A 13,008-nucleotide genomic window follows, 5' to 3' on the forward strand; every position below is an offset into this window, starting at 1 on the left:
TTTATTTTTAAACAGAAGAAATGGAAAGTTACATTTTGGCTCTACTTTACTCCAATTCCTGGGAGGACGAGCACCTTTAACCCCACCACACAAATACCAGCCAGAAACATTCTGTTCCCTCCACTTATATTGAGATTATTCATTCCGGATACTTCTTCGGTGACTTTTCCCGAGACGATACCAGCACTTCAAATGAGTCTCACACAAGTGTCACAGTTTATTGAAAGTTTATTTGACGCTTCCTGCTGCACAGCTCAATCACATCTGTAAAACCCCCAAGCCTCGTGACAGCTGCCGCACAAATACTTCCAAATGGATGAACTCTTAATCTCATGTACATAGAAGTAAACATTCATGGGAGACAGATCCCAGAAAAGAAAAATTTAAGACCGAAAAAAAATAAAAAATTGGCAGGTCCTCAAATTCCTTAACCTTATCAGGTGTCAATTCCCATCATCTGATTGATCACTTACTTGCCAGGATGGCGACTCCTAAACCGCACCTGTCCTTGCTAAACTGCACGTAAATGGACCTTAAAGTGATCCTCCAGTCCAAACCTAAAATTTGAGGGCGCTGTCAAAAGGTCTAAGAATCGCCCTCCCCACTACTGTCCTCGGATGGATACAGTGCTACATCATGGACGCTAGTCCACACGAGGGTAGCTGAGGAAGGGGCAGGGGCGCAGGTCTCAGATTACTACTGCACCAGTCAAATTTTAGGTTTGAACTGGAGGTTCGCTTTAAATTGGTTGTCAGGTATTAGAAAATAGTTAAAGGGGTTGTCAGGTTTTTAGGATGACACTGGATCAAGCTGCAACAAAGAACGGGTAAGTAGTTACCTGCTAGATCCTGCGCAGGCGCTCCAGTTGAGTGCTATTTATCTGGCCACGGCAGTGACGTCACATTGGTTGCAGTAGTCAAGCTGTGTCAATCACCTGGGTGCAGGGTTGAGGCTAGTGACTAGTTGCAGAGGCCAATTGTTGTTGACATGACGACACCGCTGCAGCCATGTAAGTAAAGCCCAGCCAAAAGAACAGAATAGGCGGCATAGGATCTAGCAGGTAAGTACTTACCCGTTCTCCATTGCAGCTTAATCTGGTTTCATCCCGAAACAGGACAATTCCTTTAACTGCTATTCCCCAGAGACAGAGCCGTTCTCGTCCATGGGCTGCGTCTGGTATAGGACCAGGAGGATGACCTGCAATACCAGACACATCCCACAGATAAGAGTGGCGCTGTTTCTAAGACATTCTCGTCTAATCCTGGATGACCCTTTAGGCCGGGTTCTCACACAGCATTTTTTGCAACATTTTCAACGCCTTTTTTGTAGGTTACTTGAAAGTCTATAGCAAAATTATTGAAGTCAACCTAAACAGCGTTTTTGGGAAGGTTTATGACATTCTTTACAAAAGCCGCGCATCCTCTGGGTATAGCGCAATATATAAAAAGCTATTAAAAATGCTTGTAATTCAAGGCATTTTTCAAAAAATTAAAAAATGCTGAAAAAGCTAGTGTAGAGGAGCCCTTAAACGTGGTCACCATCTCACACCATGTTCTGAATTCATCTGACTTGTGTCACATTCATTACTTCCTTTAATGAAGCTACAGCCATTTCCAGCTCTTGCATTATCTAAAGACAACTGCTCAAAAAAAAAAATAAAAACCTGTAAATACATCCCCTGTAGCCAAAAAAATAAAATATGGATTCAGCCTTATGTCTGAACAAGCTGAGTGACAAATTATAGACGCTGTACACCATTAGCAACAAGGGTCAGATTTTTTTTTTTTTTCAGAAACCGCGCCACTCTTGTCCATAGGTTGGGTCTGGTATTGCAGCTCAAAAGCTGAACTGCAAGACCAGACGGACAAGAACCGTGCAGAATTAGAGCATTTTTAAAAGTCTCACACAATGCCTTTCATTTCTGCCATTGCAGCTCCACCAGTCATTTATACCCAACTTTCCCAGAGTCCTGAACGGCAAAGTTATGCAGAAAGACATGAATATGGCGCCGATCTGGACCATACATGAGTCTCAGACCCCCTGGGTGAAAGCTCGTGGCTACTAGGAAGATGAACCTACAGGTGGTCACCCATATTCCTGATATAATCAGTATATGGACGAGTAATGACCTATGCTTAAAGAGATTGTCTCATCTCACAAGTAATGGCATATCGCTAGGATAGGAGCGGGTCCCACCTAGGTCTCAGAGATCTGACTTTGAAGGCCTATCCTAGCGAGATGAGACGACCCGTTTAACGATTAAAAAAAAAATAATTGTGCGTTTTACATCTCTAAAAATTGTTCCATAACCGGTCATGAGTACAAGTCTTTTGATCCCCTTGATGTACACAGGACACCCTTTCCGTCTGTACTGTCCCCTCTCCAATGTCATGGCCGCGGGTCTCTGTAGTTTGCCTTGATCAGCATTTGGCAGCCACAGGAACGGATGGAGAGGCCCACAGAGGTGGCAAAAGTAAAAGCAGAGGCCGGATGACAGATGGCACATTCCTAAAAATGTCACACCTCCATAAGAACACGAGCGCAAATCTCGAGGGAAAGCTGCTCATAATCCAGATTCTCTTCAACCCCTGGAGGAGGGGCAAAATGCAACACATTTCAAAATGTGGGAATTAAATTTGTAAAAAAAAAGATAAAAAAATAATAATTGGTTTACCGAACCATTTATCAAAAACAGAATCTGATAATACGGAGTCAGATTAAGGAGGAACAGATCTTTAGAAAATCTTAGTACACCCTGTTACCCAGCCTATTCATAAAACAAAAAAAAAATTCCACTTTTTCAGGAAGAAGCTTGGCCTTAGCCTCTGTGCAAACTGCACTGGAATTGTAAGGAAAATAATAAAAATAGAAAAAGTCAAGTCTAGCGGATGTGGGCCATTTCTTCCAGGAAGGGAGTCTTCATGCAGCCGGTGCAGAGCTGGTCCATCCACAGAGGCGCCTCGTGCTGCAGTGGGGTGCGGCGGGGAAAGAAGGTGTAGTTCAGGTCGTAGTTGAGGAGGCAGCTGATGGAGGCCATGTACAGGTCGGAGAAGCGGCAGAGTCGCCTGGAGAAGTACGTGGGGTTGTGGCACGTGCGGAAGATGCTACCGAACTGGGGGTTGAACAGGTTCTTGGTCATGGCTCTGAAAGTGAAGAAGAGTAGATATGGTAGCTATTGCTCGCTTCTCAGAGACGCCAGTTTTGTGAGGCGGACTATTGGCGATTTGTAATAGTCCTCATTAGCAGCAATACAGAGTTTAGGTTTAACATCTGTATCTGTTTTTGTGGTCCGGGATCAACAAAACACGGATACCAGCCCCTTCTGCATGTCCCGCACTGCTAAAACTGCCTATTCTTGGCCGCAAATTGGACAAAAATCGGACATGTTCAGTTTTTTTGCAGGGCCATTGAAAAGAATAGGAACGCATCTGAACATAATAATAATATAATATATGGAGGATATCACATCAGCAGATATGGATGGCATAGAGCAGACCCCTCCGAGCTCACATACTGCACCAATAAATTAGTAGGCATCTATACAGCAGTTCAGGCTCCATTCTACTGCTACATTGCTCATAGTTGGAAATAATCTGTCACCACTAGGGGGAGCTAACTGCACCCTGTACATTATACATGGTCCTCAATAACACATGTAAGGGAATCGGTCACCAGCAACCTCCCTCTCCAACTGTTTGCATACACAAAAGCTGAGGTTCATCTGATTAAAACTTTGTCGATTCGAGGCTCAATTATGAAACTTTTTCCTAATATGCAAATTAGGCATATGAAGAAAAAGTATAACTTGGGAGCAAAGCCTTGAATCAACAAAAGAAAAATTGTGTTTTAAATCAGGTGAACCACAGCTATGCTTCCATGCAAATATCTGGACAGGTAGGACACTGGGGAGAGATTGCCTTTAAGCAGTGAGCGCCCTCTAGTGGTGTCAGTTTGGACCCAAAAATGGAGAATCCCTTTATTCAAGCTGCCGATTCCATGCCGTAACATTTGTAGACTCCGGGATCAGTACCTGAGCTCCTGTCTCTCCTTCATCCAGTCTTGTAGAATCTGCTGAGACTCCGGGTCCCGGAAATTCTGTTAAGAAGAATAATGATTAATTTTGGGTGGATCTTGAGCTTATTTAACCCCTTCCTGACCGTACGGCGGAAGGTAGGTCTGGTGGTCCTGGGTTTCTGCAGTTTCAAGCAGCATACACCTGGGGCTAAATGTTTGCGATCGACGATAATGCCGATTGCAAACATTTAACCCCTCAGATGTCATGGTCAATTGGCAATGAGCGCGCTGCACTCTCAGGACCTGAACAGCATCCCTGCGTGGTGATCAGAAGCTGTTCATTGTCTTCGATAAGCTCGGTCCAAAAGAATAGCAATTCATTGAAATGTAAGGCTGAACAGATGCATGACCGCAGCTGCGGTGGGTCATGAAAGTCACTAAATACTACATTAGCTGGTCCTCGCTTACCTGCATACGCTCCAGCAGCCCAGTAAGCGCCTGCATCCAAGTCAAGGACTGGGAGTACTGCTCTGTATTGACAATTTTGGTTTCAGTCTCTAACTCGGGCACGATAGCCCCTGTCCTCCATCCATGACGTAGCATCAGGTCCTGCAAGGGCACAATTCTAGGTGTTATCATCATGTCACAATCATAGGGTCTCCATCGAGGAGCAAAAGGCCACTTACTGCCAGGTCACTGTAGAGGTGATCACCAAAGTACAGCACCTTGGAACCTCGCCATCCCGTCAGTCGAAGGAAGTCAAATAGGTTACCCTGGAGGACAGAAAAGACACGTATGGGAATAAAATACAGAAAAGGATCTGGAAGCCAGTAACAAACAGGATTATAGGAGCGGTTTAGAGAATTCTTAAGACCGGTAAAGCTGTCAATCTCACCGAGCTCCTCAGCACTGTAAGCAATTAGGACAGCAGAGCAGTTACAGAATAATGAGGTTTTTCACGAGAAAACCTATTCCCAGGTTACAAATAAGCAGCTTTTCACTAGACTAAGTCTCCTCGGCACAGGCCCCATTCTGAGCTCCTTGGGCTTCCTATGAGACTGCATCCTCTTGACTATTGCACAAGACGCTCGCTGAAGAATTTCCTTCCTGCACTTTGTAAAACCCTTTAATAGAGGCAGAATATCTTTCAAGCATATCCAGCTCTACAGCCCGAATCCTGTGTGCGCTTCCAAGACTAGAAGATAAGGAGACCGGGAGGAAAGAAATAAACTGCAAATCTGCTCGTAAATATTAGATAACCTTTAAGCAGAAGCTGCTCTGCAACCAGGGATTTGGGTGCCATCTTCCTCCTCTTGGCATCCTTGACCAAAATTGGTGGGTCACCAACCCTTCGACTGCATGACAAAGCCAGGTGCCCACAAGAGTATGGAGAAGTGGGGTTGTCCCTCATCAGCTGAGGTCCCCATTGCAAAGCCTCAGCAAATACATTTGGGCAGAGCCATTTCCATAGTGGAGACCCTCTATGGCCCAGGGGTCACTCCATACACTGGTGATCGGTGAATATCTATGGCACCATAGAGGAGATATGGACTTCAATGGCTCATACTACTTTTCCTGCATTATAAACTGCCTGTAGACTTCTAGGGGCACCGTGAAAGATGGTACAATACAGATCCATAAGGGTGCGTTCACCACCCTGCCCTTTGCATACTGCTCTGTATACTTTTTTGCTGGATGACTTTGTATGGAATAGCACAGCAGGAATACATTATTCCATACAGGAACAAAAAAGGGTATATCAATGTGTACCAGCCCAATAGGGACGCTTTAGGACTCCGTCGAGTGATTGAGGGGCCTATGGATACGTCTGACGTACGCACCAAGAAAGTGGACGCTGCACAATGTGTGAAAGCACCCTAGTACGGTTGTGTATAGGAGGCCAAACATTGAGAATCTAATTCTAAAAATCAATATAAAAAACACAACTCCATATAATTGGTATTTAACGTAACTGAGCAGCTAACACTTTGCACATCTTATATAGGGTAAGGGGTGTCTAGGTACGTCGAAGCTCAAGTTCATAGGCAGCTGCATTTCACACACGCCTTTTGTTCTGCTAGCCTCTTCTGGGATCACGTAGCCTGCATGGGCAATCATGGGAAAAGCTAAAAAGGTGGCGACAGCAGAGACTAAAGGCCAGCCTGCGCCTGCCCCTCACCCTGAAGGCATCAGCCTATGCATTTGCATAAACAAGCGCTACACATAATCACTCAGCAGTCACTTGACAGACGGAGGGGCATGCCAAGACCGGGTAAATAAAGTGACGCAATGTTCTGCAGACAGAAGGAGCGAAGAACCTGCCTGAGCTGTATGAGAAATTCCAAAGTCATCCACCGTGTCAGCAAAACAAGGGGCCGGCCAACCGAATTCCTGTGACACCCATGTACAGCCTAAAGTCACAAGGACTGATCCAGTTCTGAAAATTAGATCACTTATGAAGGCTTTTTGACTTGTTCTCACCTCCACCAAAGGCTGAGTTCAGGGCCTTCATCACATTCCATCCAAAGCAGCAGACAAGAGTCCTGCGCACAGGACTAAAAGAGTGGACTCTGAACGGAAACGACACAGACACTAGTGTAGTCAATGGGGTCCGTTAGGAGTTGTCCCTCTAGTATATTAGATCCAGCACTCCCATCATTTTGTGTTCTTCTTCCCCATAACTGAGCACAAGTATGGAAATACTAGCGCTGATGTGAACGGCCAACCATCAGCAGACGGGCGAGAGAGCAGGAGATTATAATAACCAGGACTCTTCTCAGGTAGATTTGACTCTTTTCAAGGCCTGAGCTGCAATAATTATGATGCTGGTTCTCAGCAACCATGGAGTGACACCGCTGACATCAGCATTTCTGTCACTATGTTATACTGCCCTCAGTGAGGTCAGCATTAAGCTGATGACAGGTTCCCTTTAAAAAGACTGCTGGGACCTCCAACAGAACCATGATGCCCCTTTAAATGGGGAAGAGTCGGAATCCAAGGCTTCTATTAGAAATATTCACAGTGTGCGAGTTAGGTGACCGCTATGAATCTGCACCGCTCTGCCGTGATCCCATCTATACACCATTGATTTCAGGAACTGCGCCACCAGCATATCCACCACTACACACTTTAAGATGGCACAGCGTCTGGGTGGCATGGAATAGAAAGGGGCCAACAACTACCCCCTGACCGCCCTATAACTATTTGCAGTGATCCTGAGGACCACAGCAAATGGGGCAACGACCGGGGTAAATTAGGGAATGGCTACTTAAAGGTGTTCTGCCATTATGGATGTAAAAATGTAAATCAGATATCCCAGTACATGACAATCTCTTTCTAACAAAGCTAGAACCAGCCCTGTACCTCACATGGGCCCAGAGATCTCCACATTTACTGCTCTGCTAGATTCTTTGGCCTGGCAAATTAGGGAGCGCGTCCTTCCTGCTGCAGCTCTCCCGGTAACTGCCACAGCCTCTAACAGAACATACGGCTGAGCGCGCGCGACCAACTCCGTGAGATGGACGAAAATATATAAAGAACAAACAGCAGGTGGCGCTATACAGATACATTTTATTGAATAGCTCAGTGGCTGTACTACATTTTTAATTATACTCAATTACAAGAGTATTCAGATCCAAGTTCTGGTTTGCAAACTAGAGAATGTGTTTCGCGATACAACCCCTTCAAAGTGTGACTCTTGGTACCCCCCCCCCCCGCCCCCAATCGATCCTTTCCCAACCTGGTACTGGAGCTACACAGCACCATCCACCGAGTAGTGGGGAGGCCTGGTAACTGCAGCACTTGAATAGGGTAGTTCTCATACCGCTCAGCCATTTACCAATGTTGCTGACCACAGTGCCTGGAGTTAGGTCTGTAGGCCTGGAGCGAGGCCAAAACCTCTCTGCTCTGTTAATCCCAAGAGCGGCAACACATCCTGTAATATACAGCCCGACTGCAGGACGCACACCAGCACATCCACGTATGCACAGAGGAGCAGGAAGGAGACATACGACCAGAGGACACCCTGCTGCCAAAATAGCAGCCGCAGTTTAGACTGATGTGACGGAGCTGTCACTTCACCCGGCGCAGTGGAGCGGACACGAGACTTCGCACTTGTGTGCTAATGAATGGCAGCATTCACTGAGGCCGTGCAGATTATTAAGGGTTTACTGCTCCTATAGTAACCCGTCCGTATCACTGGGTGCCGAATAGCCGCTCGGATAAATCCTAATGCCTTTTGCAAGTCTGTCTGAACTGAAAATGCAAAAAGAAGGTGAATGGAGGGGGCCGACTACAGCGGTCCCTAAGGCCAGGTTCACACCTGAGCGTTTTACAGCTGTAAAACGCCCTACACCCAAAGTAGTACAGGAGCTTCTTTGGGGCGTATTGTCGCATGTTCTGTACATAAACACCATTTTTTTCATTGGACGCCTCTGTGGTCAATCGCAACAACGCGCGTTTCCCCATTTCCAAAAACGCGCTGTAATACGCCCCAAAAACATCCGACAAAAATGTGCGTAAAACGCGCATATCAAATACGCTCAAGTGTGAACCAGGCCTTAATTTTGCAAAGGTTGGAATCAATGAGTGACTATAAAAAAGGTGTCTATAAACCGCTTAAATGGGCTGTCCAGGATTTTACAATATCCTTAGGAGAGGCCATCACTGTCTGAACGGCGGGCGTCCAACACACTGCCCATTAGCTCCAGAACCACAGAGGGCAGTCTACACTGGAGTGGACGGTTAAAGGCTCATGCACACGACCATATGAATTTTGCGTTCCACAAAACACGGATCAGCAAAAAATACAGATGACGTCCGTGTGCATTCTGTATATTGCGGAACGGAGCAGCTTGCGAACAATAATAGGACATGTGCGTCATTTGCGTTTTTTTGTGTGGCCCCACTGAAGAAAATTGTTCCGCATATGGACCAAAAAAAATAAATAAACCATGTGTGCACGAGTCTCAACTGTTGCAACAGGAGAATGGAAAACTAAACTGATGTGAACTCAGCTTTAGGCCTCATGCACACAACCGTATGTATTTTGCGGTCCGCAAAAAATATGGATGACGTCGTGTAAATTCAGTATTTTGCAGAACGGAACAGCTGTCCCCTGATAAACCTGTACTATCCTTGTCCATGATGTGGACAATAATAGGACATGTTCTATGTTTTAGCGGAATGGACATACAGACACTGAATGCACGGAGTAACTTCCGTTTTTTTGCTGACCCATTGAAATGAATGGTTCTGCATATAGTCTGCAAAAAAACAAAAACAAAAACTGGACACGGAAAGAAAATACGTTTGTGCGCATTAACCCTTACTGTGACGCTGACTGGCAGGGGTGCAGGGTGTCGGACAGCCACCAGTCAGAAAACCTGTTTACAACAAATGGTTAACCCAACTAACCAATATACACAGGAGTTATGCCATGATTCAGGTTTAAAAAAATAAAATAAATATAAAATTAAAAATCAGACATCATATAGGACACGACAACCTCTTTCTAACAAAGCTAGAACCTGCCCTGTACCTCACATGGATCCAGAGATCTCCACATTCATTGCTCCGCTAGATTTATATCAAGCTGACAGCTCAGGAGGGGGGGGGGGGGTCCTTTCTGCTGTGGCTCTCTCCCTGTAACTGGCACAGCTTGTAACAGAAGATAAGGCTGGTGGCATTTGAAGATTTAAACTGAGCATGTGCGACCACCATTGCAAGGTGAACAGAGAATTAGGGACGAGAACCAGCAGCAGGTGGCGCTATACAGATACATTTTATTGAATAACTGACTATACAAAAATTAATTACATGCAATTACTAAAGTATTCAGATCCAGGGTGTTGGTTTGTAAAACGTGGATATTTTTTTTTTTTCTGGCACAAACCCTTTTTTAACCGTACCTGTTTGTAGACTTCCCCCTTCTCCAGTTTGGTAATCCGGTCCCACTTCAGGTCTCCATTCCCGTCCACTCGTCGGAAGGGCCTACACAAAACAATAGGGCTTATTTTAGCTCCACAGGGAAACCATATTCACTCCTTACAGCGCTGCCATTTCCCCTGCCGTCTAGACTACGAGCAATGAAGATGTGACCAGGAAACCCGTCCTAAACCTGGAGGAGCTGAAGCCGGGTTCACATCGCGCTTCATTTTCAGTCCTTCTGATCCCTCAGACGAGCAGAACAAAAAGGCCTGCACGGAGGACTTTCCTTCTGCCTAAAAAACTGAACTCCCCCCCCCGGTATTGAGATAGTCTGTCGGAAAACAACAAGTGTGAAAGTAACCGAAAACAGATGCTAAAATACAGGATCCGTTTTTCTTTTTCTGCTCTGCAGACGGATCAGAACGGAAAACAAAAGGGTGATGTGAACCCGGCCTAACAGTTAGACAGCTGTCTTCTGGCGCAGCGGTGAAACAAGTCCCGAGATGCTGCCCAGAGAGTGCGGAGGCCTGGCACGGCGCTTGGTAGTCATTTAATAGGATAATGCCTGGCACGGATGGGTCGTTCTGCTGAGTCAGCAGCTCCCATTGCACAACCTCAGATTAGGGAGCGCGCAGTAATATATACCGGACAGTCCCAGAATGTGGAAATAGTCGCAGACGTTATACCGTAACCTCACGTTTGCAGTTTATGCAACTGAACCAGACAGTGATGCAAGTTACTTAAACAACTAGCTCTGCTATCCATCAGTGAATATACATCTGACATCAGCACTGAGCTTGACAAATACCGATGAGTCATGTAACAGTAAGCGCGCATCAGACCGGGGAAATAAAACGGGGATTTACGTAGTTTACTAGTCTGTCCAAGAGGCTAAGGGTACTTTCACACTAGCGTTTTTCTTTTCCGGCGCCGAGTTCCGTCCTAGGGGCTCAAATCCGGAAAAGAACTGATCAGTTTTATCCCCATGCATTCTGAATGGAGAGCAATCCGTTCAGGATGTCTTCAGTTCGGCCAAACACCGTAAGAGGGACTGGAGAAAATACTGCGGCATTTTCTCCGGCCAAAAATCCGGAACACTTACCGGAACGCTGGATCCGCCATTAATTTCCATTGAAATGCATTAATGCCGGATCAGACATCAAGTACTCCGAAAAAACTGATCCGGTTTCATGGTCATGCGCAGACCTTTAAAAATGCAAAAAATACTGGATGACACTGGAGAAACGGATCCGGTATTACAATGCATTTGTCAGACGGATTTGCATCCGGATACAAATGCTATCTGTTTACATATGGATTTACGGATCCGGAAGGCAGTTCCGGCAATGGAACTGCCTGCCGGAATCCTCTAAAGCAAGTGTTAAAGTACCCTTAAAAGGGGTTGGGTTGCATCACCTCAGCCATTGGTGGCATATCGCTAGGGTAGTACTGCGGGTCCCCATCTATCTCTAGATAATAAAAATCACTGTATGACAAGAGTCTGCAATATCCTAATACACGACGTGCACCAATTGTTCTCGTTTTTCCGAAGAACTCTGCTTTCAGACATTGAATGGGACACTCCATGAGTCACTCTCAGAGAACATCTCTGGTGTGTACAGTAACAAACTGTGCCCCTGTGTTTCCGTCACATGGCCAGGACATGTTTCCATTCCCTGACAGTGAACCATGATGGTTCCTATTCACTGATTGCAAGCAGCGTGAAGAACGGAGGAGAAGTTCTTACAATGAATAGGCTCCATTTGCTTTAACCGGAAAAACTTGTTAAGCAAGAGCAAACTTGTACCGAGTCTGATAAGTTTTTCACCCAATGCTGGCTATCAGAGTTACACCGCATGCACATGACCGCAAACCGCGGATACTGGCCGTGCGCATCACAAAACGGACAATAGGACATGTCACTTTTTTGCAGGCTGGGAGAACAGTGTACTATACCCATTTTTTTGCAGCCCCATACGATCCTCATTTTTTGTGGATCGGACACAGACCAAAAACACGGCCGTGTGAATGGGGTCTTAAACCTCAGTGGTTTCACGCTCTTCTCACTCAATGGAAACTTACTTGATGCAGTCGTTGAAGAAATGGGGTTTGTCTGCTTGCACAATCACAACATCAAAGAAGTCCCTCCAGTCCTTGCCCACCATGTACTTCATCCCCTTGTCTCTGCGGGGGAAGAGAATGGATTATTATTCAGGATTAGGCTACATGCACACGACTGCATGTTTTGCAGTCCACAAAAAACGGATGACGTCCGTATGGGATATAATTTTTTTGCAGATCCATTGCAACAATGCCTGTCCTTGTCTGCAAAACAGACAGGAATAGGACTTTTTTTTGCGGGGCTAGGGAACGGAGCAACGGATGCGGACAGCATCTTTTGCGGCCCCATTGAAGTGAATGGGTCCTCAACCGAGCCGCAAAAAATGCGTCTCGGATGCGGAACCAAACCACGTTCATGTGCATGTAGCCTTAACTACACAAAAAAATCACATGTCCGCACGAAAAGCTATTTTGCCATGGAAACTTGTTCAAGAAAAAAAAAAAGCCATACCGCGTGCAGTTTGTCTTAAAGGGGCATTTCCATCTTGGACTTTGGGGGTATCCAATGTCCTGATAGGAATGAATGGAGTGCGCCCTCTGGCACTTTGCAGGTACTAGAGGTGGCACCTAAGGGAGTTCCGAAATTAGCCAAGCACTGGCTTGTCCATTTCCATAAGCCCTATAGAAGTGAATGGAGCGGCGGCCACGCTTGTGCGGTGCGCTTCACCATCATTTCAATAGGACTTAGTTCCCATACAAATGAGTGGAGAGCGGCCGGTGCCCCCTCCAGGACTTTGAAGGCTCCGTTCTAAGTATAGATGCACCTATAAGACAGACCGTGGGGGCATATCCTAGCAATATGCCCCCAATGTCCAAGATGGGAATAACCCTTTAAATATCTTAAAAGGAGCATTCCAATGGTATCGAATAAGGGCAGTTCGCTAGGATATGCCATCTCTTACTGTTTATGGGGGGTCCGACAGGATGACTGAGCAGCGGCAGTTG

General features: G+C 45.9%; 1 protein-coding gene across 1 annotated transcript in view; it reads right to left on the reverse strand.

The window, feature by feature from the left end:
* Window positions 1–210: 210 nt before the first annotated feature.
* LOC122946100 (5'-nucleotidase domain-containing protein 2-like) overlaps window positions 211–13,008 on the reverse strand; it is a 31,373-nt gene continuing 18,575 nt past the window's right edge. The window contains exons 9-14 of the mRNA XM_044305441.1: window positions 12,025–12,126; window positions 9,924–10,005; window positions 4,701–4,787; window positions 4,483–4,623; window positions 4,031–4,095; window positions 211–3,143 (exon numbers count right to left, since the gene is read on the reverse strand). Coding sequence (XP_044161376.1) covers window positions 2,882–3,143; window positions 4,031–4,095; window positions 4,483–4,623; window positions 4,701–4,787; window positions 9,924–10,005; window positions 12,025–12,126 — 739 coding nt within the window. The 3' untranslated portion in view covers window positions 211–2,881. The remainder of the gene's footprint in view (window positions 3,144–4,030; window positions 4,096–4,482; window positions 4,624–4,700; window positions 4,788–9,923; window positions 10,006–12,024; window positions 12,127–13,008) is intronic.

Source organism: Bufo gargarizans, chromosome 9 (genome assembly GCF_014858855.1).
Source record: "Bufo gargarizans isolate SCDJY-AF-19 chromosome 9, ASM1485885v1, whole genome shotgun sequence".
NCBI classification, from domain to species: Eukaryota; Metazoa; Chordata; class Amphibia; order Anura; family Bufonidae; genus Bufo; species Bufo gargarizans.